This window comes from Sparus aurata, chromosome 14, assembly GCF_900880675.1.
Source record: "Sparus aurata chromosome 14, fSpaAur1.1, whole genome shotgun sequence".
NCBI classification, from domain to species: domain Eukaryota; kingdom Metazoa; phylum Chordata; class Actinopteri; order Spariformes; family Sparidae; genus Sparus; species Sparus aurata.
Window position 1 is genome coordinate 5,128,513 of NC_044200.1, and position 27,953 is coordinate 5,156,465.

At 40.1% G+C, this 27,953-nt stretch overlaps 1 protein-coding gene across 7 annotated transcripts in view; it reads left to right on the plus strand.

The window, feature by feature from the left end:
- Window positions 1-27,953, plus strand: part of sbf1 (SET binding factor 1) — a 66,947-nt gene that overhangs the window by 14,240 nt on the left and 24,754 nt on the right. For 3 of the 7 annotated variants that reach the window (XM_030440126.1, XM_030440127.1, XM_030440130.1), the window contains exons 2-11: window positions 9,543-9,628; window positions 14,291-14,428; window positions 14,519-14,647; window positions 14,930-15,040; window positions 16,224-16,295; window positions 19,930-19,959; window positions 21,845-21,950; window positions 22,942-23,074; window positions 23,247-23,355; window positions 24,928-25,041. In XM_030440126.1, the coding sequence (XP_030295986.1) occupies window positions 9,543-9,628; window positions 14,291-14,428; window positions 14,519-14,647; window positions 14,930-15,040; window positions 16,224-16,295; window positions 19,930-19,959; window positions 21,845-21,950; window positions 22,942-23,074; window positions 23,247-23,355; window positions 24,928-25,041 (1,028 nt within the window). The remainder of the gene's footprint in view (window positions 1-9,542; window positions 9,629-14,290; window positions 14,429-14,518; window positions 14,648-14,929; window positions 15,041-16,223; window positions 16,296-19,929; window positions 19,960-21,844; window positions 21,951-22,941; window positions 23,075-23,246; window positions 23,356-24,927; window positions 25,042-27,953) is intronic. The other 4 variants (XM_030440131.1, XM_030440132.1, XM_030440128.1 and 1 more) reach the window with 3 other exon arrangements.

The following is a 27,953-nucleotide window of genomic DNA, read 5'->3' on the forward strand; positions in this document are numbered from 1 at the left end:
CAAAACGTGTGTGTATAAGTTGCAAAATCATAGTGTTAAATGATGATCGAAATGAAACTGATAACTCATCAACTGACTATTGTTACACAACAGCTGATAGCCGCATGTCTTGTCCTTGCAAGGCCACTCTACTTGTGTCACATTCCTCTCACACAGCAGACTGATAGTGAGCTTTTGGAAGCCGTTATCTTACTTCAGCAGCAGCTCTGTAATGCACACTCACTACTATCTAAATAGCAGCACTCTTTGCGGAGCTCTAACATTTTTCACCTGCTACTTGCCCACACCCAGTGGACATTTGCCAAATCCTTTTGCACATATACCCTGGGCTGTCTGATTGTGGTTAAAAGGAAATTACTGTTACAATAAGTTTAGATGGTAAGAGCAACACAAATTCTACATCAGCAGTCGGTCCTAGTGAAGTCTTCAATCGTGTTTTTTGTGTGACCTCTTTAGCTCAGTGACAGTAGTAAGTGATTAATTAAAGATGAGATGCTAGGTTTGGTGAATAAAACATGAGTAAAAATGTCACAACTCTCAAACGCCGATCTCCTGAAACTTTGATCGTAGTTTCCATAGGTTTGTGTAAAACTTGGATGCACATATTTGGCGGGGGGGTTGTGTGTGCTCACCAGTGAATTTCCATTTTAAGTCACCTTTTCAATAAAAAAATATGCATGTGCACATCTGCTAGGAGCCAACTACAACCATTAGTACTGGGCAAAATCATTTATTTATTTTTGATGCTCTCCACATTGATTTTATATTTATTTTGCTCAGATGGTACCCTAAACACCCAGGGTACTGTGCCTAAACCTTTAAGTGGTAGGAGACACCATGGAAACTGAAATCAAAGTCATAATCCCCTTTCACACATGGATTGATCCAGATTTTACCTGGAGGAGTTGTATTTAAACACAAATGTCTGAGTTATTTGACCCAGACTTTACCCTGCCAGCTCCCTAGTCCTAAGTCAGGGTGAGTCACATATGTGAATAGAGCAGACAAATGAGTGGATGCACAGTGTGCATGTTGAAGTGTTATCTTCCTTGTTAGTGCTAGTTAAATCAGCTGTAGAAGATACTCAAACTTATCCTGGGACATGCGAAAATGGTGTTTTAAGTGCTCATCGTCAAAGTTCTGCAAAACATCTGCCCAGAATATTTAACCTCTCGGCTTCTCGCGCTTCTATACGGCCCGTTCACGCTCAATCCAAAACGCTGCAGCTGCTTTGTCTACGGTGGGATCTTTGTGCACAGATTGTAGCTGCTTTGTACTCTTCTCTGCTTGCCTGTGTCTTACTTTCCACTCTTACATTGATGTTGCAGATGCATCCAAATACATGTAGCCTTGTATTGATATCAATACTAAACTGTCATCATTGTGGAGAAGTATGTAGGCCCAGGCACCGCCACTCCCACAAACCATATGGAGAATTTGTAATATGCGTGAACAAGTTTAACACATGTGCTGTATGGGTGAAGGAGCACATGTGGACAATATCATAATCTGATTCTCTGATTGATGTCCAGTTTTCGTATGTGAAAGGCGCTATGTAGTACGATTGGGTATGATACTTCTGTGCATCACTGCTGTGTGAGGCGGTTCCTTTGCACACAGCCCGCTGGAGCTTTGCCAAGTCCAGAGTCATTCAGCTGAGTCTGACTGGAAAGCAGTGGGTGTGACATGGAGGAGCCCCATATCGAAAGTAACTTCAGTTTGATTCTGCTGCTGGCGTTGTGGACATGGTGGTGGCTGGCTCTTTTGAACACCTGGCTGCCCTCTTAGCACTTCATACATTTTTTTTAAGAAAAATAAAATCATGCCATGCAATTATAATTGAGGTTAAGGACATTTCAAAAAAGTCCAAACTCACTGTATCTTAAAATAAGAAGCTTTGTGGAAGGCTGTCAAAGCATGCTGGGATAACATGAGTCATCATCATTGTGGAGTCCACACCAGCTTGACTACATGCTCATACTTCTGGACCCACTGTATCTGGACAGGCACAATTGTTGATGGACGTTTTTCAGATTTGAGCATGGCAGTGAAGACCAAGTTTGCAAGTTATTGGAATTGCAGGAAAGATATAGTTTGGCAGTCCACATCAAATCAGACTTCCCTGACAGGTGAGGGTTTCCATGACATTAACAGTGCAATCACATTTAGTGTTAGGTCATTTTATCATTATATGATACGGTATGATTATCTCATGCAGATACCTGAAGGATTTCCCATCAGAGCTGACCTGGGACTTCCGGTCCTGAGCATAGTGTTGCGAAATTGTGCAATTCTGCCTTATAGCTTTGATTGCAATATTGCAGAATCGATTACGCCCAATTAAGAGTATTTGTCATTTTCATCATCACATTTTTCATTTCATTATCATCAGTTGAGCGTTAGTTATGGTTTCACTCAGCACCACAATTGTATTTCCACCAATGCTGACAAGGGTGTGTTTCTTGCACTCTCACACTGTATCAGATATAGAACTGTCACTCGATTTCACAATTCATTTCATATTCCAGTCAGCCTACAGGTTTTATCCTGAATAATTAGACTTCATAGAACATTAGATTCTTGCCCTTATTTTTCCACTGACAGCAGAGAGCTGATGTAACTGTTGTAAGTCAAGTTGAGCTCTTGCTTTGCATGAAAAAAAAAACGCAAACAAACTGTCAAATTGTAAGCCATAAATGTACATGTGCAAGAAGTAAATGACAGACAGACAGCAATTTCACTTGTCCAAGATACGAACCACAGAAAGACTTAATTGCTTCTACTGGAGTTTGATTACTTCTTCTTTCTTAAACATAGCGTTTGCTTCTTGAAGTTGCTAAGTGTTTGTGCAGTTGTAATAGGGTTTGTTGCAGACCCTGCTGTGTTTGCTAGCTTGCTGTTCTTGCCAACAAACAGCGGATCAGTCCAGTGACACGCAATAGTATTTCTGCAGGAGCTGGAAAAAATTAGATTTAATAACGGGTAGTTTGATCCAAGCAGTCTGAACGGCCAAAGACACATTCCAGCTACAGTAATGAATCCCAAAAAGAATGACAGTCCTGAGTGGTTGAGCTTTTGTGGTAGATGCTGCTTTTTTAGTTTGTGTGTACACCAACAGGAACATGTCAGACACAATTTACTGTATAAATGATTACAGGTTTTGTATATCTCACACCTGTATCACTACATTATCTTTAATATGTATGGGTATGTTAAAAAATCAAAACCAGCATGTTAGAATGATCACATGATGTCTTGGCTTTGATCACTACTGAATGTGCACAGTTCCTGCCTTTTGATTCGTTCTCTGTGGTTACACCAAAATCACACTTTAATGAGCCATTGTTCTCTGCCTCATTCAGCTACAGTGAATGACTCCAGCTCTGTCTAAATGTACAATCAAATACAAGACACAACGCCTTGGTGTTTATCAGATCCCTGATCAGTTCAACTACTGAATGATCTGAATGGTTGAGAAAGCATTCAGTTGTACTGCTGAGGAAGCAGTGTGAGTTAGAGCCTGTGTAGACAATAAAACTATTGTCTCGCTCATCAGTCATAAATGATATTCCAATCATGTGCTTGTGTTAGGTTGTGGATAGTTGTTAGCTATGCTAGTCAAACAGTTTCTCGGGCTGTCATGATATCAGATTTAAAGATGTTAGTGTGATGTTCATAGAATAATAAAACATTTAAAAAATCAGTCAGATTCACTTTTACAGGATCCAAAAATCTCCCACACTGGCAAGCCATCTTTCAGACTCTGAGGTAGTTACTATGTAACTAGTTACTACTTACTATGACAAAGCGAAAACTGAAAGATAGGGAAATGATTTAAGACTTGCTGAATAACTTACATGATATTGTCATGTTAATGATTAAATTATTTCGACATTTCCTTTGTAAATATTGCTTTTATCATCAATAGCGGTATGCTGTGAGACCCCTAGTTTTAACTAAACTGCTAGCCTCGAAGATTATAGTCAGATTGGTGATCTGGCCTATGGAGATGTGTACAGGTGTATATTTTATCAGATATGAGACAGTTGAAGTGTAAACAGCCCGTACAGTGGATGGTAGCAGATGTCACAGCAATCCCTGTTTATCAGTGGACAGAGTTAAGTGAATAGCAACAATGTCATGATAGCTTTGACAGTATATAATATGAAACTGTGTGTTAGAATGAAACTAACCTTATTTTGTGTCTGTAAGAGCTGAAGAGTAGTTCATTTTTACAAAACCACAATAAACTGAAGCTCAGATTGACCTCTGTGCTCACAGTAACCACATTTTATTCACTTCACAGTAAATCTGTTAGACTGTTTTTTTTTCTTTATTTGAAACCCTGACTGGTGTGGTAACTGTCCATATCTATTGCCAAATCAGATTTTATCTAAACTTGTCTAGCCAGACAGATATGAAACATTATGCAAGCCAGTGTTTTGTACGTCCTGGACAAACTCTCCCAAAGCAGAAATACACACCTGTTCAAAGGGTTAGTGTTCAAAGCGAACATTTACATTAAATGTTCTTAGTCGGGAATCCATGACGGTTTCAATTTTATATCACACCAGATCTGGCATCAAAGCAATGCCAGAAGTAGTTTTTTTGTCCTGTTAGAGCCAGGCATTATTGAGGTGTGACTGCAGCTCCCTCCCAGACAGACTCATAGCTCACTGTTTCCTCCTTTCCTTACGCCCTCAGGCCTGCTGCTGCTCTCGGCTGAGAGTGCCAACTGTAGAGGTTGCTTTCATTTTTTTGTTGCACTTTGGATTAGCCAAGAAAGGCCCTAAATGAGAGGTTACAGACTTGTAATTTTATTTCAGTTTCATGAGCTAGTCCAAGGCGGGCATTGTACTCTGAAATTGCATTAGGAATATTCTCAGACTGCCTTCTGTCGACACTGCTGGCAAACCCAGCATCTCCATGTGTGCTCTGCTAATAGCAAACCACATTAGATCATTGACTGTCTGAGAGCCATCTATAACCTGCATTGTAAAGAAAAACTGGTATGTAAAATCATTACTTTGTTGACTGTTTTCATGTTCCTTAGCAATCAATGGTAGATGAAGTTTGGGTAGCCTGCTAACAATCTCATTCAATCAATAAGTCAGTCAATGTTTATTTGTACAGCGCCAATTAACAACAAAAGTCATCTCATGACACTTTCTAAATTGAGCAGGTCTTGACCATATTCCTTAATTAAAGTGTTTACAGTGTTTTCCCCATGAGCAAGCACATGACTGTGACTGTGGTAAGAGTTAATGGTACAAGTAGTACCATTTGTCAATCTATCAATGATTTAGAACCCAAGAGAAGTTGTTGCATCTTTGCTAAAAGATAAATGGTTCCTGTTTTTGCGTTTTGCTTATGGGACTGTCCCAGGCTATAACTGCTTATGGCTCTATGACTAACCCAGATAATCTCTAAAGCACAAATAACATGGCAGAAAATAGCTGGTCTTTGTCAGGTCAGAAAAGAAAAGACAACAGTCAGGACTCTTGCTACAGTGTATTTTGGAACATTCACTGAAACAGCAAGTTGAGCAACTTGGTATTGTCATTAAAAGATACACTGTGGTTTAAACTGCGTAATGTGCAAATGCAAACATCTTTGTCGTTTTCTGTAATTTCCTAAAATATTTTGAAAGTTGTGTAGTAGTTGGAATATGAAGTGCTTGTAATTAGTTTTCACCATGGCATAGCCACTATTTCGCTCACTGCCTTTTCATTTCTCTGTGTAATTACTGGTTTTTCTAAAGTCTATTGGAAGCCTTTTATGTCTTGTTTACATTCTCTGGATTCCATTTGCATGCATGCACATATTCTTGACATCATTGGATTAGGTTAATTGAGTCTCTTGTGACAAGGAGACATTTCTTGTATCGTGCAAACGGTACGTGTCCATGAACCTGCCCAGTGCAAGGAGTGAACTGGGTTGAGTTTGTGTTGAGGATGTTTTATAGTTGCAATGAGTACAGCGTGTCTGGTGTGTGTGGTCGTACTTCCAACGCACTAATTTTTTCTGGCTCATTCATATACCCCTCCCTTAGCTGCAGGATGGCCTGCATTCACTGTATTTGTAATTTTTCTCAGTGTGTGTGTGTGTGTGTGTGTGTGTGTGTTTCTGGCACACCTACATCTCGCCATCTTTGACAACAAATTGTTTCAGGACATGACACGAGGCTGCAGCATGCGACATGTCCGCTGCTTATGAAATTAGTGTATCCAAGTAGGTAGTTCCCAGGTAACATCAAGTCCCAGCATGCATCTGCTCTGGTATTCTACACTAAATGACTCATCACAGTGTACCATGGAGGGCTGGCAAAGTCACATGCTCTTAGGTGTCACAACAAAGTCTCTCAGTAGACTGTGAAATATTTTCACCTCTTTTTAATGATTCTCACTTGACAGTCTTTTAAACGCTTAGCAGCTGTTATGTAAAGTGATCTAAATATAGTTTGTTGTTATGTAGACCTTACTGCTGTAAAAGTAGTATACGTGTGCTCTTGTTTGCAGTACATATGACTATGATTGTACACACACAGTTGTGGTATGTGCATAGTCTCACAGACATAAAACCATGTGACTATTTTCTTTACCGGTGAGGTTGAAGGTCCATCTTAAGCCCATGGAAGGATGCTGTTTGTCTACAAGGCACTCCGGTCCTGTTATTATTGATTGGAATTGAGAACTGGAACTGTTCCAAATTGTCGATCCATCAGAATCATACGCCTCTTAGCTTAAACTAGTTTTATCAATGCTCGTATGTTTTTCTGTAAGTTGTGCATATCGAAACAATGACATCAAACTCACGCGCCTATGCTGTTGGAAACTTGCAACAAGAAAGAGTCATGGCGGAGAGGAAGAAATGGTCCACGGTGTGATTACATGAAAAAGATAATCACAGTGCTAATCGTAAAATGATCATTTCAAGTCAGGGTTGAAACACCAGCAATTTGCTAAAACATCTTTCTACACAACATAGGCCTTAATTCTAAGAATGCCATATTTGACACTCATCACATTTGTAACTGAGGACTATTAACCTATGCTATAATAATATTAATGCCAAGCAGACAGGATTCGCAGGTTTTGTCTTCAACTTAGACAATCTAAATGAAAGTGATTGCTGTGGAAATATTATCTCATATCATCCATTTTTGATGATGACAGACTGCTGCGATCCTTTACAGAGAGAGACAGAAAACCTGTGTAAGCCTGCTTTTTATGCAAACAGTACATAGATCAGGAATCAATTAAAATGAGATTTGTGGTGAATTATCATCAGTAATGTGGATATAATGAGTGGGTAAAGGAAAGTATTAGACCAAGTAGTAGAGCCCGGTAAGATCAGAGAAAATGACATGACTTTACTCAGACTTTAATTCAGCCTTTAAAACCAGGAAAAGACTCTTATGACAAATGGCGTAATAGGGCGATAATGAAATAATGAAATAATATTGATATACTGCACAGCCTTACTAAAATTTAAACTTAAATCTCATCAATTTCCATCCCAATCTGTGATACCCACTTTTTGACACAGGCTTTTGGAATGATAAACTTTGTCTGTTTCAACTGTTCTTGTCTGACAAACAAGCTACTGAACACTTGGCGCTTCCTTCTCCAGGTTCCAGTGATTTAAGCTGATGCCAGGAACACTTTAGAGCAGGTCAAGGCCAGTCATCTCTAAATAAAAAAGAAATTAACCTCCTGTCTTTGATGATTAGACCCCAGAGCACCACTCCCCCAAGTGTCCACATGTCCCTAGTTTGCAAGGGAGAGGGGGTGGCTTAAGCATTTCCCTGTGTGTTTTGGGAGCTGGCCTACTTTCTGTTTGTGTATTGTCTCTGTGTCTGCGCTTCTGTTTTAGTTCCCTTGGTAAAGGCCCACAGGCTCTGTTGTTCTCTATGGGGCAGCATTCAGTCCAGACTCCTCAGGTTTGGTGTAAATGCTGGTGAAAAACCTCCCCTTTATGTAGCATGGGATAGTAATTTTTTTGTGCAGTCTTCTGCTAGATTTACATTCTTTGTATTGAGGGCATAAGTGTATTCTCTGTGCAGATGAATGCTGCCATTAAGCAGGGTGCAGGGCTTCAGATAGAACTCAGCTGAAAGACGGGCTTGTGGTGGTTACATAAGTCTGTCTGCGCTGTGTCATTGTGCTGCTCTGATGAGCCAGGCCCTGGCCAACAGTGGAAATGGCCTCAATAACCAGCAGCAAATAAGCTTTTTGAACTCACATTACATTTACCATGCCTTACACACATATGAATAGCTGTAACTAATAGATTGCCTCGTACTTAATCTAGTAAATATGATCCATAGTTTTAAAGCTCAAAGAGATCGCTACCTACCTTTTGTTAAAGGTGCATTCAGATCCAAAGCAGGTTCTTGCTGTAGGTGTAGTTAATGTCTATTCATAGTAAAGAAAAGCGTTTTTTTCTCCAGTACATGGATAGGTAGTTGTCAGAAGTGTATTCTTCCTCTTCTACACATTTAGTCTTTACCCTTAGGGCACTGACACACCAGGCTGATGGACGGCTGTCGGCCAATGTTAGAGCCGTCAGTGAGTGTTCGTGGCACTAGCTGTTGCGGTGTGTCCTGCACCATTGACAGTAGTTGGCCCTTGTCCAAGTCATTTTGGTCAATTGAGTCCAGTTCCCTACAGGGTGGTGAATTGATATAAATCACTTGGCTGAATTTTGCTTCTCAGTTATGTGAATCGATGCACAAGAAGAGAAACGGAAAGAGAGAACACCTTGGGGCTGTTGTTGAAGTATCCATGATTTCACCCATTTAGTTCGGTTTCTCCCTATTTTTCGCCTCTTCACAAGTGACATTTAATACTTTTTACCAAATGTGTGTATATTTTCTGGTTTCTTTCCTCCTCTATAACAGTAAACTGAATATCTTTGGGTTGTGGCCCAAATAAGACATTTTCAGAACGTCATCTCTGGCTTTGGGAAACACTGATGAACATTTCTCACCATTTTTTGACAATTGGTAATAATATTCATCTAAGGATTACTCATGAAGAAAATAATCATTAATTGCAGCCCTCAATTGATTACTAAGTAACTTGGCAATGACAGTGCTCAAGTTGATCAAAGCCTCAGATGCTGTAGCACTATACCGGCTCTGTATCTCCTACGTTAGTCAAAAGACACACTTTCAAGTCAGAGATTAAGATGTTCTTTGTGTTCTTTTCAGAACAGTGGAGTTTGTGGCAAACTAAACAAGCTTTCTGCTTACTGTGTAATTACTGTAATACCCGGATTTGTTATCTCAGAACACTTAGCATGTGTTCAAAATTATATCAGTTCACAGTGGTAATGGATACCATGTGCCAGTCAACTACACACCAGTCTCAATTTATTTGGATGCCAACATACACATGATGAAACATGCGAAGAAGAAATAAAAAACAACAGTATGTTGATATGGTTATGAAAAAGCTTATTTAAGGAAACAAACAAGACAACAAACAATGTAAACTACATGAAGTGACCTCTATTTGTCCCTGTGTGTCTCTCTGCAGTGGAGGGGGAAGGTCAAGGTCGCATTCTCCAGCGGTTTCCTGAGAAAGACTGGGAGGACAGCCCGTTCCCACAAGGCATAGAGCTGGTAAGTCAACACTTACAAACATGTTCCAGTGTAGCTCAGGGGCAACAGACTCCATTCAGGGTTAAGGGATCAATTCCCTGGGCAGCTCAATGGTTAGAGTACAACATCTAGAGTTTGATGTATTCGTCTTGCTCTGAACTGGATGAGAGGTAATTGTATGGTAATTGCTGAATGAGTCAGTTTATTTATCGGCTAATATTGGTGTGACACGGATAAAGTGGTATCAGCCTACATGTTGTCCGATATGCACTGATATGAAAATTGTTATGTTATGTATTAACATATATCTTATTATAATGCAGAAAAAGATGCTTGTGGTAATTTATGATATAAGATTTCAGCGTTTCCCCGAGGATGGAGTTGTAGCAGTGGAGGTGAGTGTTCGCCTGCGTGCAAAAGCAAAGCGCAAAGTGCACCCTGCCGGGAGGTTTCTATGTGTCTGCCGGCACCAGAGGGGCTCTTCAGTAACAGTACATTTGTTCACAGTACTGAGCAGGGGAAATGTCTGTCTAGCTTATACATATGAGGCGTCTCAAGCTTTAGGAAAATACACTTTTATTGAACACAATAAAAGTATAGTCTTTAAAACAATTATTGACAATAATTTAACAAAAAATATATTAACAACCAGCCATATACAGTAAAATCACATAACACAAATACTAAAACAATCCAAAAGGTCTGTGCCTCTATGAAGTAATTTGAGATTGACAGTTTTCGCGTGTCACAGTGCCCCTCGCGCATGGTAATGCTGCGTTCGAGACAGTAGGAATTTTCCGACCTCCTACTAGAAAAAGTGCACTGGAACGCCACTCAAAGTCGGAGTCCTTACTTGTGAACTCGGCACAAATCTATCTACCCCGAATGATAATCCTGGGGTACAGTTTGGGTCATCATACTGTACTATTTATACTTATGTCATAGGCTACTTAGGGAATTTCATTTTTTTCCCCCTCTGATTATAATGCTCTCACACAGCCATCATGAACTCCCCTGCATGGGCTTGGTATGAAGATTCATGTTGTAAAGAAATGTTTTTATTATTTGTTTTAAGAGAGGAGTTATCCAAGTCAGAGTCCTGCACGGGTGAAAAATAATGACACAGATGCGGATCTTGTCGGAGGCCTGGAGGGGGTTTTACGATTGCCATTTTCAAGGCGTCACTTATCATCAGTCATTATTAGCGACACAAATGATAAGCATTCATATTTCATATGAGCTCATTAATGCGTGCTTGCACCCTCCCAGAGCTCCCATTCCCCACGCTGGCTTACTTTCACTTTTAAAAATTGCGTCCGTCCAATTTTCCTTCCGGCGTCGGTATCAATTTATAGCGGGTCGGCTCGGGTGCGGAATGTAATTTGTGCTACTTTCGGAAAACGGGTCGGATGCGGTTATAAGTATGGCGGGTTCGGCCTCTTCACCTCTCCTCTCTCCTCTTAAAACGATAATAATAATTCAGCAGCAGTGGTCATATTTCAGCAGTGGCGTCCAGCCGCTGCTAAGGTGCAATAGGAGAAACACTGATATTTCCCATTGAAATTAAATTTTAGATATCATGCATCCATAACACATTTTTACTCACATGTGTTTGATCATAGACAGATATACATAGACGCCTTGAGCGGGTTTGGCCCGCTGCGACAATACGTCGACGTCGACCGCCATATTGGAGGAGGCAGATCCGCCCCGTGAACTAATACGAGTCATGGAGTGAACTTTATAAGCTCCTTCTACAAAGTGCTGTAAGTTAATGCCTCTCATTTACACATTCACACGCGTACAGATATATTCAGGAAACGGAGAGGAACCAAAAACAACGTCTGTAACGTTCTCTGATGATTATAAACGTTAACTACTCCTTATATGTTCAGTATACAGGTCCGCACCGAACCATTTTATAATGTTTAACGCTGTTACTGTGATGATATCGGTTAAATATTGAATATGTCCATAATAACCACATCCCGACCTGTAAATGTGGCATCCGTGTGAATAAAAAACACCAACGTTTTTATAAATACAGTGATTTTTGATGATCTAAGTACAAATAATAACAATCATGGCGACAAAAACTTAACAAAGTCTGCAGTTCAAGATGAGAAACTACAGCAGCAGTGAGCTGCTTTCTTTTTTTCAGCAGTGAAGAGATATACTCCATGACAGAACATTATAACATTTGATAATGTATACAATAACATTTCATGGTTAAAAAAAAAGTAAAGTTGCAGCAGGCTACTGTTATACATATGCACCATATATAGTTTTTATTATTATTATTATTATTATTATTAGTAGTAGTAGTAGTAGTAGTACTATTTTTCTGCATAGTCTTGACTTTGAATGGGAGCATCTGTAACACTGCAATTTCCCGTCGGGCATCAATAAAGTATTTCTGATTATGATTAATATATTATGAATGTAACGTAATGAAACAAGTTGACAGTATGGTAGACAGATGTCACATTTACATGTCAGGATCTGGTTATTATAGACACGGATTCAATATTTAACTGTCATGTATCATCACAGTAACAGCGTTACATACATTAGCAGCTGTAAACACTGTAAACATGGTTTGGTGCAGACCTGTATACTGAACATATGAGGGGTAGTTAACGTTTATAATCATCAGAGAACGTTACAGACGTTGTTTTTGGTTCCTCTCGGTTTCCTGAATATATCCGTACGTATGTGAATGTATAAATGAGAGACATTAACTTACAGCACTTTGTAGAAAGAGCTTTATGAAGTTCACTCCATTGACTTGTATTACTTCACGGGGCGGAGCTGCCTCCTCCTATATGGTGGCGACGTCGATGTACGGTCCGGCGCTCAATGAGACGTCTATGTATATATGTCTATGTGTTTGATTACCACAATTGAGGGATCACTGCAAAAAATGTCTGTGTACCGGCCGAAATATTGATTGTATTTGAAGATTATTATATTGATTGAATTATTTCTCCCTAATATCAGTATTGGTGTCAATCAAAACAATCGGCCGGGCTCTACCTATTGTGCTCTACTTTTTGTGCCTTTAAACAAAAAGGGTCTTGTGGATTGTCGGCGATTCGGGTTATTTATATATAGTGAGCTTAAGAACCATTATGAACCAATTTATTGACAGGGTGGAAAATTTTATCTGACAGGGTATTTCCAAATTGCTATTTCATCTCTTCTTTCTCTTTAAAATGACTCATAGACCTCAGTACCACTATGAGGTAAACCTTTGTTCTTAGCATGTTACTTTTAAGGATCTAAAAATAGCCCAATCAGTAAGTTTCTTGTTCTGTCCAACAGTTTGGTGAAGAGTAATTGACATTTTGTCAAGGGTCAACTGTTGGGCTTTATACCGATGTTTTAAAGAATATATAAATATGTAGTCAAAAATATTTCTGCTCGGAAGAAACCAAAATAAATGCTATGTCATGGAGAATGGATTTAAAGGAGATCTAGGATTTACTGTGAATGGCTGTCTATGGCATTTAGTTTTCACATGAGTGCTCAAGAATAGGGACTGCATGTTCAGAAAACTGAGCAGGATTGAGGAGGTGACTTATTATACTTCCTGGAAGTGTTTCACAAATATATAATGTCATGGCAGTGGAAGGCCTCTACAGTGAAACTGAAAATGTCGACAATAAAACACGCACTCTTTGTTTTGTAGCTCAATCCTAATCCTATATCCTAATACATATGTAAATGTCTCTGTACAGAGCTCCATCTCTTATACTGGTGCAGGTTAGTCATCATAGCTTGCATAGCCATGATAAACGGTGCAGCCAGATCTGTGACCTTTCTCCACAGCACTGTGTAAGCACAGAAGAAAGATCTGGCTGCACCGTTTATCATTCTGGTACAGGGGAAACGTGCCCTGGCTTGCTTGTGTGTTAGGTTGGGGGACTCAAGCTGCCAGTTTGTTTATGTTTATGTCATTAGCAACCAGGTTAGGGTTGGGGTAACCTGCCTTTTTCAGCGGGTAGGCTGCTAGCGTGGAGATTGTTGCTGTTATTTCCCGTAGCAACAGAGACTTTTAAAATAGTAATGCGCCGAAAGGAAGGAAAACGCTTACTGAAATAGCAGCCAGTTGCAGACTTATACCAACACTGTTAGTCTGGCGAGTCAGACTGACTTTGCTGAATGTGTTAATAGCATCACAGGTAGAGCCCGACCGACATTCATTTTCTCACACACATTTTTGGGGGCATGCCACATGCTGTAAATATTGACTCTCTGTTGTTTGCTCACCACAGTGAACACTGCCACAGCATTGATTACGCCGTTAACATTTCATGTTTTGCAAGTAAATAAGATGTACTGTAACGTCTTTAAAGTAACTTCATTGTGATTAGAAATGAGAGCAGAATATACTTCCACTTTTTTTCACATGGTTCAGTCAAAACTTTGGCTGTGTCGTCATACTATAAAAGCAGGTGGAACGTTTTCAGAACCTGTTTGTTGCGTTAATGATAGCCCTGCCCAGGGTGAATCACCCTGAGGTGCTGAAAGAACAGATTACTTTTCTGATATGTCACCAAGGTTGGTATGTACACTAACCTTTCTATTATTTTCTTTTCATTCCCTTCTTTCCCATCAACCCATGTCCCCTAAATTTCCCTTCACCTTTCACCTCCTTCACTTCTTCCACCTTTTCTCTAGTTCTGTCAGCCCAGCGGTTGGCAGCTGGTTCCTGAGCGACAGCCTGCCTCCTTCTTTGTAGCGGTTTTGACTGACATCAACTCAGAGCGTCACTCCTGTGCCTGCTTTACCTTCTGGGAGGGCCTGGACAACTCACAGGTGAGACAGATGTCACCTGTTCAATGTCTTCATTGTTGTTGGTGCAACTCTGATGTGACTGTAGTTATATCTCTTCTTCTCTGTGTTCAGCTGCAGAAGGCCAAGCCCAGCGAGGTGGATGAGGTGGATGAGGAGCCTGCTGTCGTCCAATCAGCTCAGGTCTTCGCCCCCAAGAGCCTGGTGCTGGTGTCCCGACTGGACTACACCGAGGTGTTCAGGGTACGACACACACCCCAATTCAGAACTCACTTCCTTATCTGCATCAATAGATTTTTAACACAATATTGATCATATGCAGTATTGTTTGTTTTTAAGAGGAAAATGTTGTTTTACTAAGATGAATGTTGCAACATTGTATTTCTTTTGAGATAAACAGGTATTTATTGGAAATAGCATGATGATAAAAACTATAACCTATAGATATTGTGTTATTACTGTCTCTGTCAGGCCCTGTAGCATGTTGACCATTGACCTTTGTGTCCCTCCCTCTTGATTGAACAGAACTGTCTAGGTCTGATCTACACCGTCCATGTAGATGGCCTGCCTGTCCCTTTGGAAACAGTTATTGGAAATCTCCTCACTTGTGTCATACCCATTGCTGGAGGTTCCCAGGTAACAGCTGACTTTCCATCTCTCTCACACCGACACCTGCACAAACTACACAGCCCTCCAAAGGCAAAAGTCAGAGATCATGATGTGATGTCATATAGACTAAAGCTGAGCAGATCACCAGGAGTGAAGATAAACTGTTAAACCATTCTTCTTCGGTCTTGCTTCTTATGCTCCAGCTCGTTGGCTTTGCTGGGTGGTTACCCCACACCTTGTTTAGCAGTGTAGCTTACTCAGGCAGTAAGCAGTATAGAGAGGTAAAGCTTGGCACAACCTGCATGTAAAGCACATCTAGCTCTGACTGCTGGCATTGCTAAACAAGCATCCATGTTAGCCTGGTGCAACAGAGAGAGGTTGTTGAAGAGGTTCTGACCTTGTGTCATTCGTATAATGCGTGTAAATTAGAATATGCACATGCAGAAGGGCCCATAATGTGACTGCACATTTCTTTGTGCGTGCATAATTGCATAATTTATGGATTACTATCTACAGAGAGTCATGAGGTCTAAATGCCACTAATCTTCTTCATAGAGGTGGTTTTACAGCAGATCTCTGTCTCTGGGGGGTGGGGGTGGGGGCTCAGCTCACGTAAACACACTTGAGTATTGATCTTTTAACATCATTTCAGTTCATTTATATTGTTACGGGCTTACTGGGAGACATTAATTCCAAAGGTTTGCGAAACATAGGCCTCTTTGTGGATGATCAGCGGCACTTAACAGATGTAGACTGGATCATTACAATTTGCAGGCAGTGTTGGCCATGGACGAGAACCACAGTGCTTTGATTTATAGTCAGATGAACAAAACAAACTTGTTTGTGATTTCAAAATAATTTCAACAGTTTATTTCTCATTTATTGATTTATGTTGTTTGTCTTTTTTTTTTTTTTTTTTAACTATATTCACTCATTATTTTTAATATTTTGTAAGAACCATGTTTTCTTTATCTCACCTAATCTCTCTTATCTCACCAAAAATACTTTTTTCAGTTTTTATGCGTGTAGATTTAATAGGTGTAATTTCAATGTTACTACAAGTACTCGTGCACATGGAGCACATATGGTAAAAAGTGTCTATTTTCTCTAAATGCACATCAGCTGAACCCTCGCTGTGGTTTCCAGATGTTTTAACCCATGTGTGTCATTTTTGTGCACTCTACTGTACACTGGTTCCTCTGTGTTACAGATAAATGAGTCCCCAGTTTGTAGTTTAGAAAGGGTTCCACAGGCCTGTGACTGGCTCCTGGCCTGTCTCCAGGTAACTTTACCGTTCTGCAAGCTTCACCAATCAACAACCAGCTCGATGTTATTGATTCTGTTAATCAAACAGACCAAAGTTGTTTTCTTTTCTTTTAAGGAATGTGTTCTTTCTTGCACTCATTTCAAATCATGTGTGATTGATGGTGCTTGAGCTCTTTTTGATCAGCTTTTTTGTGTGATCTGTAATCAAACAGGATCATGTTGATCATTTAATCATTCCTTTCTTTTTATCTTCTGTTACGTTTGTCATCAACTTTATTTGTTGCCGCCATTAAGCATTTTGGATATTGATTATTTGTTTCTTCAGTTTCTCAAGCAGCCACACAAACACATCCAAAGCCGTTGCTGTGCAGGTCGTAGTTCAGTTGCTTAGTGACCATATGGGATGGCAGATGGCCTCCTACCGGGCAGCACAGTGTCTGAATGAGAGAATCAGATCTAATCAGTATTAACACGCATGTAGACCCAAACAGCAGAGGCTAATGCTTAGCTCTCCTCACACACTAACACATCTGAAAACAGAAACATGCTAAAATTAAAGCTTTGTACCTAATCATCCTCTATCATGATGATGAATTCTGACTAAAATGGTACCAATGGTTTCATTATAGAACTGGATAATACCCAGAACAGACTGTAAAAGTAAGACTTAGTAAGACATTTACACACACTGTTTGACTCACTCTAACAAACACCCATATACAGTAATGCACAGAGCTCCTTGAGGCTCTTACAAATAAGTTTGTACTGCTGCTACCCAGCCAAGCACAAACAGTTCTGTTCCTCCGACTCAAGAGGAAGACAGGCCATTTGGTAAAGAGTAACACACACTTACACGCATTCCTAGAACTGGTAAATCGCACAGGACTCTTCTATCAGCCGCACTTAATGTCTATCATTACCACAGTGTGTGTCTCTTAAAGTCAGCCTTTGTTCAAACACACACAACAGAACGACTCCAGCAACGTGACACTGAAATCATCCCTGCCATTAGACATATTGTCGTGGCAACACTGTCACACACCAAACAGACAATCTTCTAACCTTGTGCAAAGCTTTCATGGGATGGGTATTTTATATATTTGTAAGTCTGTGTTGATGAAATAGTTAGCATTACCTAATTAAACAGGTTAAAGTATCTGTAATACTGACATCTGGTAGGTTCCGCGATACATTTTTATTGTTGCATGATCAGCCACCCAGATTTAGATCTAAACAAGTTGCACATTACTAAAAATATTAAAATAATAGCCTGTTGTGATGTATAAAGTAAGTGTTGGGCAGTGCTTTCTAAATGACAACACTGGCATTACATGGCAATAAAAGTCATAGCGTCCCAGTTATGAATTGGATGATCTCGTCGTCTGGCAAGAGGGTTACCTGTTCCCGGTCCTCGTCGTCTCCTCAATTTACTGACATTTGTTGTTGCTGTTCTTCCTCAGCGAGTTCACTGCACGCTGCTGCTAGCTGCTTCTTAAATCCTTCGGTGTTGCATCCCACACATAACACTTTATCAACATGACCCGCCTGCTCAATCTTTTAACACAGACATTGATTTGATTTTACTCTGTCGGCTCAGAGGCAGAACAATAATGGCAGAACGATAATGTGCCGTCATTCCGTCTTTGCGCCTTTTTTTATTTTTACAGAACAGCAAAACATTCCTCACATGCAGAGGCTGTATTGCAGGGGCTGTTGATTATTCTTCATCCTACAAGTCCTTTTTCTTTTAACGTGAAATATTTAGATTGTAGACTGCATTTGTACAGTCGGAGAATGAAAAGCTTGAAAGGCATAGCAATAGTAACTAAGAGCTTTGTTTCATGCTCTAGCAATGGGGTAGGTTGTCAGTGACCAAAACAGGTCTGAGGTGCCGCCATGTAATGCTGGGCTGCCTTTTTGTTTAGAGAGAGCTCCACATTTATCTTAAACGGCTTAATAGTTTCAGTGCACTGCTGTACAGCTTGTGAAATAACTAAACACATTTTACAAGTGAGTGACTGGGACAGGTTGACCTGCAGGATGTTACAACACTTAAGTCATTTATCTGAGTACTTTACACAACCCTAATGTAAATGAACTACAGGCTGATGGTCTGAAGTGACAAACGGTGAATTACAGCAGCAGAGCAGTAGGGTGGCCTTGTGGTTGGAAAGGCCATCCTTAACACAGAGAAGTGACAAGACACTGAGTTTTCTTGCATTTTTTCCTGTCAAATCCCCTTGAGCAACATCTCCCAATCTGTACACGACCCTGACCTATCACCTGAGTGTGTATTTGGTAGTTTCCGATTCCCCGTGGTGGGGGATGACTCGTATTTAGTATGGATGAGAGTCAAGTGCTCATCTTACCACCCATTAGTGATTTAGCGGTTACAGGAACATGTTTTAATCTGTCTCTATTATGAACTCATTTGACAGAGGTAATTCCGGTCCATGTTTCTGGAAACTGTCTGTCACCCTGCCAAGTGCTGCTGTCTGTATTTGATTTAGCAGCAATAAATCAGAACTTTAAGGCATAGCTGAGAAAAAAACCCCACTTCAAACTGAAAGTTGCACAAGTTGCTGGCCACTTTCTGCTCGTTTCGACTCGTTTGTTCTCACGTAGCCCCTGAGCTTGAGTTTTCCCTTTGCCTCTTATCATTGCAGTGTGTCAATGAGTTTGAGGTTGGAAGGGGATTTGAGAGCAGGATCTCTGCAGTTTCAGTTTGAGTACAGGGTCATATGTTTTTCGATAAACCAGAATGTGGTTGGTATTTTCAGTTTTGAAATTAAAGTTGTAATTCAAGTGCATTTTCAAAACCATATGCAGATGTAGGAGCTCATCCTTGAGTGTGTGGTAGGACTGCACGATATTGGAGAAACTGTCATTGCGATTTTTGGTTTTCTGTGATATATATTTACTGGAGGAATACAGGACTTTTCAGCAGATAACTTAAAAAGCTAAATAGAGTCTATGCACGTGATGTCACAAAATTTGGAAGTCAGCATGGTCACAACCCCTTAGTCTCAGAAAGAGCACTGAATGTCAACATTGTCAATATTAACTGCCATAATCTTGACTTTCAGCTTACATGCTACAAAAACTACAGATACACATTTAACCAACTATTTTTGCACTGCACATACTGCTGTGAGACTACTGAAACCATATATTGTGCAGCCCTAGTGTGTGTGAGACCTACAATGAACTGTGCTGGTAAAGGAAATGTCATCTGCATACTGCATACCATCGCTTGCTATTGCATATATTCCTGAGGTGCGTTTATTTGAAGTTTGGACTAAAGTGATGTAATGAATCACCTGTTGTGCTGCTGAATGCTAAATGATCGCTTCATTTTGTTTTGCACGTGTCTCTCATATCTATTGTTGCACTCATCTTTTGTTTTTCACAGCAGTCGTCTTCACGTTCATGATGTTATTGTTTGTGCAGCATACTTGTTTTGCCATGCTGCCATTACTGTCATGTTGTTGTCAAGTGTGGGCATTCTGTGCCCTCACTCCTGTTGTTTCTAACCTGTGTCTTATCCTGCGGGGTGTGTGTGTGTGTGTGTGTGTGTGTGTGTGTGTGTGTGTGCGTGTGCGTGCGTGTGTGTTTGCGTGTGTGTGTGTCTCTGCTGGGTGCTTGTGTAGCCGGGCCAAGAGGAGAGAGAGGAGAGTTTGGTACGCCAGCCTGACTTCATTCTCCCCTCGCCACCAATCAGTTCTCAGCTTCCTCAGCTGCCTTTTCTCCGCCCATTCCTCTCAACAAATCCACGCACACCTCCTGTGGCAGGAGAACCAATCAAAATGCTTTGATACAGACTCAATACGTGACCCACAGCCGATCATTTATGTCATATTAAGTACACATCTGTGACAAGCCTCTCAACTTCCAAATACCAAGCATTCTGCCTTAAATTCTGATGTTTTATCCGTATCACCACCGCAGTTCTGTTGAGGATCTGAAATTGAAACTACAACAAAAGGAACACTTTCAGATCACTGTGAACACATCAGTCAAGATAGATTTATAGAACTACTGCCGTGTAATTAGGACGAACAAGACAAAGTAATTTATTTATTATTGTAGATTTAGATAAATGTTTCAGTAAGATATGTCACATCGACCTGGAGCTCTTTTTCAGAACTGGCTGGTACAGTGTGGTCCAACCCGCTGATGATATCAGCCTGCCAAAGACACTGTCCTGACATTTTCTTTGTCCCCTGGTTCAAAGGGTGCATTCCTGTTAAACTCATTATCAAACTTCAACAACCAAACAATGAATTTGAATCACGTGATGATCAGCTGTTGGATCACTGTATTGAATCAGTAACAGCTCGCCTATGGTCGCTGATGCTGATGCTACTGCTGCTGCTGTAGAGAGCATGACAATAATGCTGCACCTTTCCCTCCCAGCTAACCCAGTACACACACAAAGCTTTACCGACTGGGTACATTTGAAACACTTACAGTTGCGGAATCAAACTGGTTTGTGAAGCTTAAAGGCCCTCTGGCAAGATTAAATACACCTTGGATGCCTGCTGTTACATCACAGTCCGGGGGTTGATACAAGTGCTTTCATGTCATTTCGTTTCCCCAAAAGGTCACAGCATTGTGATTATGTGAGAAAATAACTGGATTTTCAACTTGGCCATATTTGTGTAGCCCAATGCAACATGGTCAGTGGGATGTTTGTTTTGTTTAAAGTCATAGAGGGCTTAACTTTAAAAACTTAGCTTTAAATGCCTTTTGTACTTTTTTTAAGTACATAGTGTTCCGTAGTCATGTGATCTTGCCTGAAACGCTGTAACTGCATTGATTTATCTTTTTGCAGTCTAAATCAGACCTCTTTCCAACTCCCGAATACGCTTGTTATCCAAACCACACATAAATCAATATTTATTGACTCTGTCTGGAGCACATTAGACTTTTAGATTTACAAATTAAATTTGGTTATCTGCAATGGAGGTCTTCGTTATTAGACACAGAGTAGAGATTATCAGAAAATCTTGAATATCCAGTGAATAACTGTTTCTTTTCTGTTAGAACATCTTGAATAAAGACACTTTGTACATATCAGATAAGTGTGTCCACAGTGTCAAATGTTGCAGATGTTAATTTTATCTCGGGATGCTTCACGGCCCTAAACAAATGATTCATAAAGATTCACCTGATCAGTCTCCTTTCCCTTTGTGCTCACATTAGTCTGCAGTGGAAAAATCGCCTGCGCATGACACCTGCCATGTGTGCTGGGAATTCTCTCTCCCACAAAGGCTCATTGACACGGTGGTGCCGGTGTTGTTTTGCAGTAAGGTCGTTGGCATGGAGTCCTGCCCAGCTCCATTCACGTCCTGATCAGCTGGAATGGCTTGTGTTTTATTTGTGATGTACCTGCTAAGCTTCTGGGATTCTCCATCTCTCTGTGGCTGACTCACTCTGCTCTGTGGACACTGATTAAACCACGCTGTCACGGCCTGATTTTCTGAGAAACTGCATTCGTTCTTTGTTTTTTCTCACCCCCCTCTTCCATCCTTCTTTTCTCTCCTTCTCTCTCTTAATCTGTAGAGGACTATAACGTTAGGCGCTGGCGACCGGCAAGTTATCCAAACCCCCATCGATGACTCGCTTCCTATCAGTGGCAGCAGTGTGGCTCAGCTCTTCAGACAGCTTGGTATGGCCCGTCACTCTATGGACCTCATTCTACACCTGTCCCAATTCCAAATAGCATTTTTTGTGATTTTAACTCATGGTTGCTTAATGTTGATAAGCACAATGAAACAGTCAAAGTTAGTCAATTATAATCTATAGCCTAAGATCTTTACACTTAAGATCAGTTTTGTAAGTCACACTTGAGTTAAAGTAAAGATATCGTGTAAAATATCACTTTGGTAAAAGTCCCCCATATGAATAGTACTTGAGTAAATGACCATAAGTATCTGATATAAAATGTATCAAACATACAAGTCAAAGTAAATTATACATACATTTACATAATGTATATACTGATTATTAGATCTGATATTCAGCATATCAGAATAGAAAAAATAATTTCAAAGCATGCTACTTTGGCTGTGGTGCAGCATGCAGTTTGCAGTCTAACTAGTAACTCAAGTTATCAGGTGAATGTAGTGGAGTAAAAATACAGTGTTTGCCTCAAGTATTTGGTAGAGGCGATATAAAGTAGCAGAAAATGGAAATACTCCAAGTACATATACCTCAAAATTGTACTTAAAAGTATAGTACTCATTGGAGTAAATGTACTTTACATTTCATCCCTGTATAAGATACATCAGATTTTAACATGATATAACTGTGCCATATGTGTTATTGTGTGATAATCCAGTGCTATACTTTAGTTCCTTTACCAGCCTCTGATACTTGAAAACAATCTTGAAATTGTTGGAAAAAAAATTATTATCTTAAAGAGTTTTCAGAAGTGCATAGAAAGCCTGATACTTTCCCTGTCATTAATAGAGGAACTGAAACCTGTAGCAAAACCTCCAAATGTCTTGTTTCAGTGTTCGGTCACAGCAGATTTTTTTTTAGATCATTGGTTGAACTGATAACTAATATAATCTTCTTGTGGTAGAACATATGGTTATGAATTTAGTCCCTGACTTGGACTCTGTGTGATGGCTCGTCTGTGCTCTGTTCTCCCTCAGGTATAGTGAACGTGTTGTATCTGTTCTGTGCCGCCCTGACGGAACATAAGATCCTGTTCCTGTCCAGCAGCTACCAGAGACTAACGGATGCCTGCCGAGGGTTGCTGGCCATCATGTTCCCCCTCAAATACAGGTGTGACTCCTCCCCTCAGTCTCTCCATGCTGTCATTTTAGATCTTTCTCTGGGTATTCACTTTTTTGACAGGTCACTTTTGACTGATATTGAATGGATAAAGCAAAGTGAGTTATGGGTTTAGTTCCAACAGCAGATGCATTAAATCTCTTCCTGTTTTTGTCCCTTTCAGCTTCACCTTCGTTCCCATCCTGCCAGGGAAACTATTAGAGGTCCTCAGCACCCCCACACCCTTCATCATTGGTGTCAATTCATTCTTTCGATCGGAGACACAAGAATTGGTGAGTTCTGGTCACTACAATACAACAGAATGATGCTACTGTATATACAAAAGATGCCAGGGACAATTGAATATTTACATATAAATCTAAAATGACGCAGGGAGTTTGTTGTCTCTCATGAGCCTGAAGCTTGAGGTTATCCTCTTTTTTTTGTCCAGTCATGGTACCCCATTAAAGTTATATCAGGGAGATTTGGAGTGCATTTTTGCAGAGGACAGGGAGTTTGCAGCAAACTCCTTGTCCTCTGCAAAGATGCAAATTGATGCACCGAGCATATACATTAAAAACAAGGTAGCAAGGGTGTTTTTTTTCACTCAAAGTATGGACAGGAAGGGCATCCAGTAATTAGTGAAAGTGTACGTATGAGCCTATAAATATTGTTTTAAGACAGAAATGAAAAAATGTGACTTTAAAGTTTGTATATGTAAACAAAGTGTAAAAGTAATGACCTATCCAATGACCGTAGTTAACAGTATCAGTCCTCTATACAAAGAATTTAGAATCTATCTAAAGAATGTTAGATCTTGAAATTTCCTGACCAAGGCCCACCTTGTCCCTCACTAGCCACCGTAGTTGTTTTATGGGAGTGTGTTGGCAGTGCCTTCTGAAAGAGGAAATAAAAAAGCTTTTGAACAGAAAACAACAGAGGATGCAGTCTGAAGCAGCAGAAAACATTGGCACCACACAACCAGCTGGAGGACAAAATGCCTACTAGACACAGCCCACTCCATCAACGATAAACAAACAAGCCAGTATCATTAAAAAACCCAGCATGCACCGTGTGGAAGATGAGACTTAGCAGGAACACCTGCTGCCAGTTTCCAGCTGTGGGAGAGAAACGTGATATAAGAAAAGCAACCTTAGTGTTAAAAGTTAAAAGTGGTGTTTCTTAGTTTAATAAACCTGCTCCCAAAAAGGACCAGAGGGTAAACCCCTACTGTATACTGACAAACCCCTCAGCTACTCGCACATGGAATTTTGATTATGAAAATGTTTAATGTAAACTCTCGCTGACCCAATAAGCAACGGTTCATCTATCTTTTAATAAACTGCCAGCTGGTTACTTACTACCTGCATACCTGTGTAGGTTCTAATACAATAGTCTTCACAAACCTCGCCAAGAATTGTTCCAATATAAATGACAATAATTACAGCATAGCATCATGATCGAAGGAAATAATTAGCTGCTGTCATATTAAAGCCTGATGAGAGTGTAATAAACGCTCCCGTCGGACATGTCTGACCGTATGCTGCTGCATGCACCGCCCTGATGGAGCCATTGTGTGGCATCACAACGGGGCACTGTATTTGGTACAGTAGTCATACGGCCATTATCAGTGTGAGAGTAGTGGTCAGGGTCAGAGGTCAGAGGTTATCGTTTGGGCAGCCTCTCCTGCTGTCTGCAGTGAAATGTGAATGTGTGTTCTATTGTTTGATATTGCGCTTCCTGTAATGAGCAGCTGTTGATGGAGACGACTGTCTGTCTCTTCTGTTGTCTGCTCGTGTCTGGTACTGCTGTACTTTTATCAACCAGAGGCAGACATGAAAAGCGTGTTTTATGTGATTTTTCAGTTGGACGTGATCATCGCCGACCTGGATGGAGGCACGGTGACCATCCCTGAGTGCGTCCACATCTCCCTCCTGCCTGAACCGATCCTTCAGCAGACCCAGACTGCTCTGTCCATGGTAAGAGCTGCAGCCCAAACCCTGAACACACCCTATTACACACCACTACTGAGGGCTAGGGAATCTCATTAACATCTAGTGGGTGGTTTCTACCAAGCAATAAATTCCCCACTGGTGCTTTATGGGCTAAGATGCCAGGAAGCTCTTTAAGGTTCGTTTAGCTCCTGTTACTTTGGATGACTCCTGAAGTTTCGTTTTTATTCTGGTGAAGTAATTTTCTTTTTTTTCTATTTAAATGGTGGTTTTACTTTTGTTACAACTCACACTGATAATTTTTAACACACACCAAGAGAAGTTGAGTGCAGCGTAGCAGATATAAAATACAAAAAAAACTTGAGTCCCTCTAATAATTTATTGCAATTTTCATATATTCATCACTTTATCTGATGTGAGCGGATTGTAATGTCTAGTGAAAAACGAGACCTCCCCTGTCTCTCTCGGTTGTCCATACAAGCCTGTGGACTGTTTGTCAAAGTTGTTTAATGTTGTGGGACTGTGGATTTCTTTGTGAAGGACTCGTGTTAGTTTTTCCTCGACAGTCCATAGGATGTGACTTTGTGTCCGTTCTCGAGTGCCTCATCTCAGTGCCTCTCTCCACTCCGCTAACAGAGAGCAACAGTAGCGAACGTTGGTTTAGAAATGTTTTTGTTGTATTTTACCTTTTTATTGTAATTTAGTTAAGTTTCAGTTAAGTTGGTTGTGTTTTTTGGAGTTTAGTTTTATTTTAGTTGGAGCTTGGTGTCGTGATGCTGCCAACTCTTATGCAATTAGAACCATATCACCCTCACACACATAGTAATGCATGTCCTGTCAGGTGCTATTCCAGCACTCCACTATTGTGTTCATATCAAGCACTTCAAATAATGCCCTCTCGCATTAAGCACGTGAGCCTCTTCCAGGACTCCAGAGCCAGCTCCTTCTGAGAAATGATTTCTATCTCTTTAGGTGTGTAAACAAATGCTTTCCCAGTTTCCTTATTCTCTTACTGACATTTGCAGAATGAGGCAATTTTTTTTCCTGCTTCCCAGTAATCATTTTATTGAACCTTTCAGGAATGTGAATCACTATGAAACTGTTGCAGGAACTTTGTTTTGATTGCTGGCACGTGGGAAGTGTAAGGGGGAATTGTGGTTTACCAGAATATGTTTCTCCAGCCTTGTCTGGAACTTTGTCATGTTTGATTTAATGTCTCAGATACATGCCTGTCCCATGCTCAGTTTCAATGATCAAATAAATCACATTTTGACTCTGAGTCTGTCTGATCTGACAGCTCACGTGCTGCAGAGTCATAAACTACTACTGAAAGCAGTGTTTAAACCACCCAAGTGTTTATCTTACTGATTATACAGAGCTCATAAAGAGTATTTATTCCCTGTAACTCCTTCAGGTTATAATGTTTTACTGTGTTGAATAACATTGGATGTCATTTGGACTTATTACACTTGCAACCAAAAAACAAGACCAGTAGTCTACAGCCATGCAGCTGTAGTTAATAAAAGTTAATAAAATACATGACATTGTTATGGATAAATCAGTGGTTCCTAGATGTTTTGGCTTGTGAGCCATTATAGGTAAGCAGTGCTTAGTTTGGGTCCCTCTTCATCTTTCGGATGTCTATTGTTCTTTGCAGCCACCACCAAATAGACATTTCCCCATTTGAAACTAGTCACATGGTTTCATTTCAAGAATTTTTTGTGACCCAAAGAGATCAAATGATTCTGTAATTCTTTATAAAGCAAGGATTAGAGAAATCTCCCAAATATTTAGGTTTGTTGCAGGTTGTAACCCTTTGGAATCTCAAGCTACAACATCAGAATTTTATATTATGTAATATATAATAATATGGCAGTCAAGAGCATTTTTCTGTAGAACCAGTACTTTTACTTAAAATTACATTCAAAGTACATTCAGGATTTTAGAAAGAAAAGTGGGATTTTGAATGCAGTATTTTCACATGGATGAATTGGGAAATATCTGAGTACATCTTCCACTGCTCTTGCTCTTCATCAGGCTTGTGAAGTGACACATAAGCCTTTTCACAAGCCTGATAAAGAGCAACGTATTTTGAATCTTAAAATTAAGATTTAATGACAAACATTGTTAATCCATCTCTATGACGTGGATTCATCCAGTTCGCTTGATTGCAGCGAGTCAGTGGTGGGAAAATTCTGATGTGTGCAATGATGCCAAGTCATCCTGGATGGTCTGTTTACTGTTGTGACTGCAGTCACGTATGAGACATAGTGATAAACTTTATTAGATTATTGTCTCTGATGAGTTTCTAGTAAAATATTCATAGTCTTGCCATAAACCATAGGATGATTTTCCCTCTACTTGCTGCACAGAGTTTTTGAAGATGTGATGTCACTGAGCCCGAGGGCAGGATGTGTTTATTTGGTAGAGGCTGGAGCTGATGTTTCTCAACGCAGATATGCCAAGTTTGTATTTGGATGCTGTGAGGAGGCGAAATTTTGGGAATCAATCAAGCTCTTCCCACGGACTCTCACTGTATTCGAAATATTTGTAATATAAGAAATGTGTTATCAAAATAGAAGCTGAAGATACAGTCTCCCTCTGGAGACGTCAAGTAAAATAGATACAATAAACTTTGCAGTTGGATCGTATTGTGCATGATCTGCAGACAAGAGCTGCACATTTTATTTTATGTCACAGTTACTGCCTGGACACAAATCATTTACAGCATCTAAACAATCATGGAATTATGATGTTGTTGTTTTTTTTTAGATTGTATTACGGCTCATTAAAATAAGGGTTGGTCAGTGATTCTAGAAGCTTTTTTTCCGACAAAAGAAGACAATCCTTAGATATGTTTTATATTGTTTTTCCCTTGTTTTTCCCAACATCTGGGAATAATGCAATATTGTTTTCGCCTATTTTGTAACCAGGCTCTG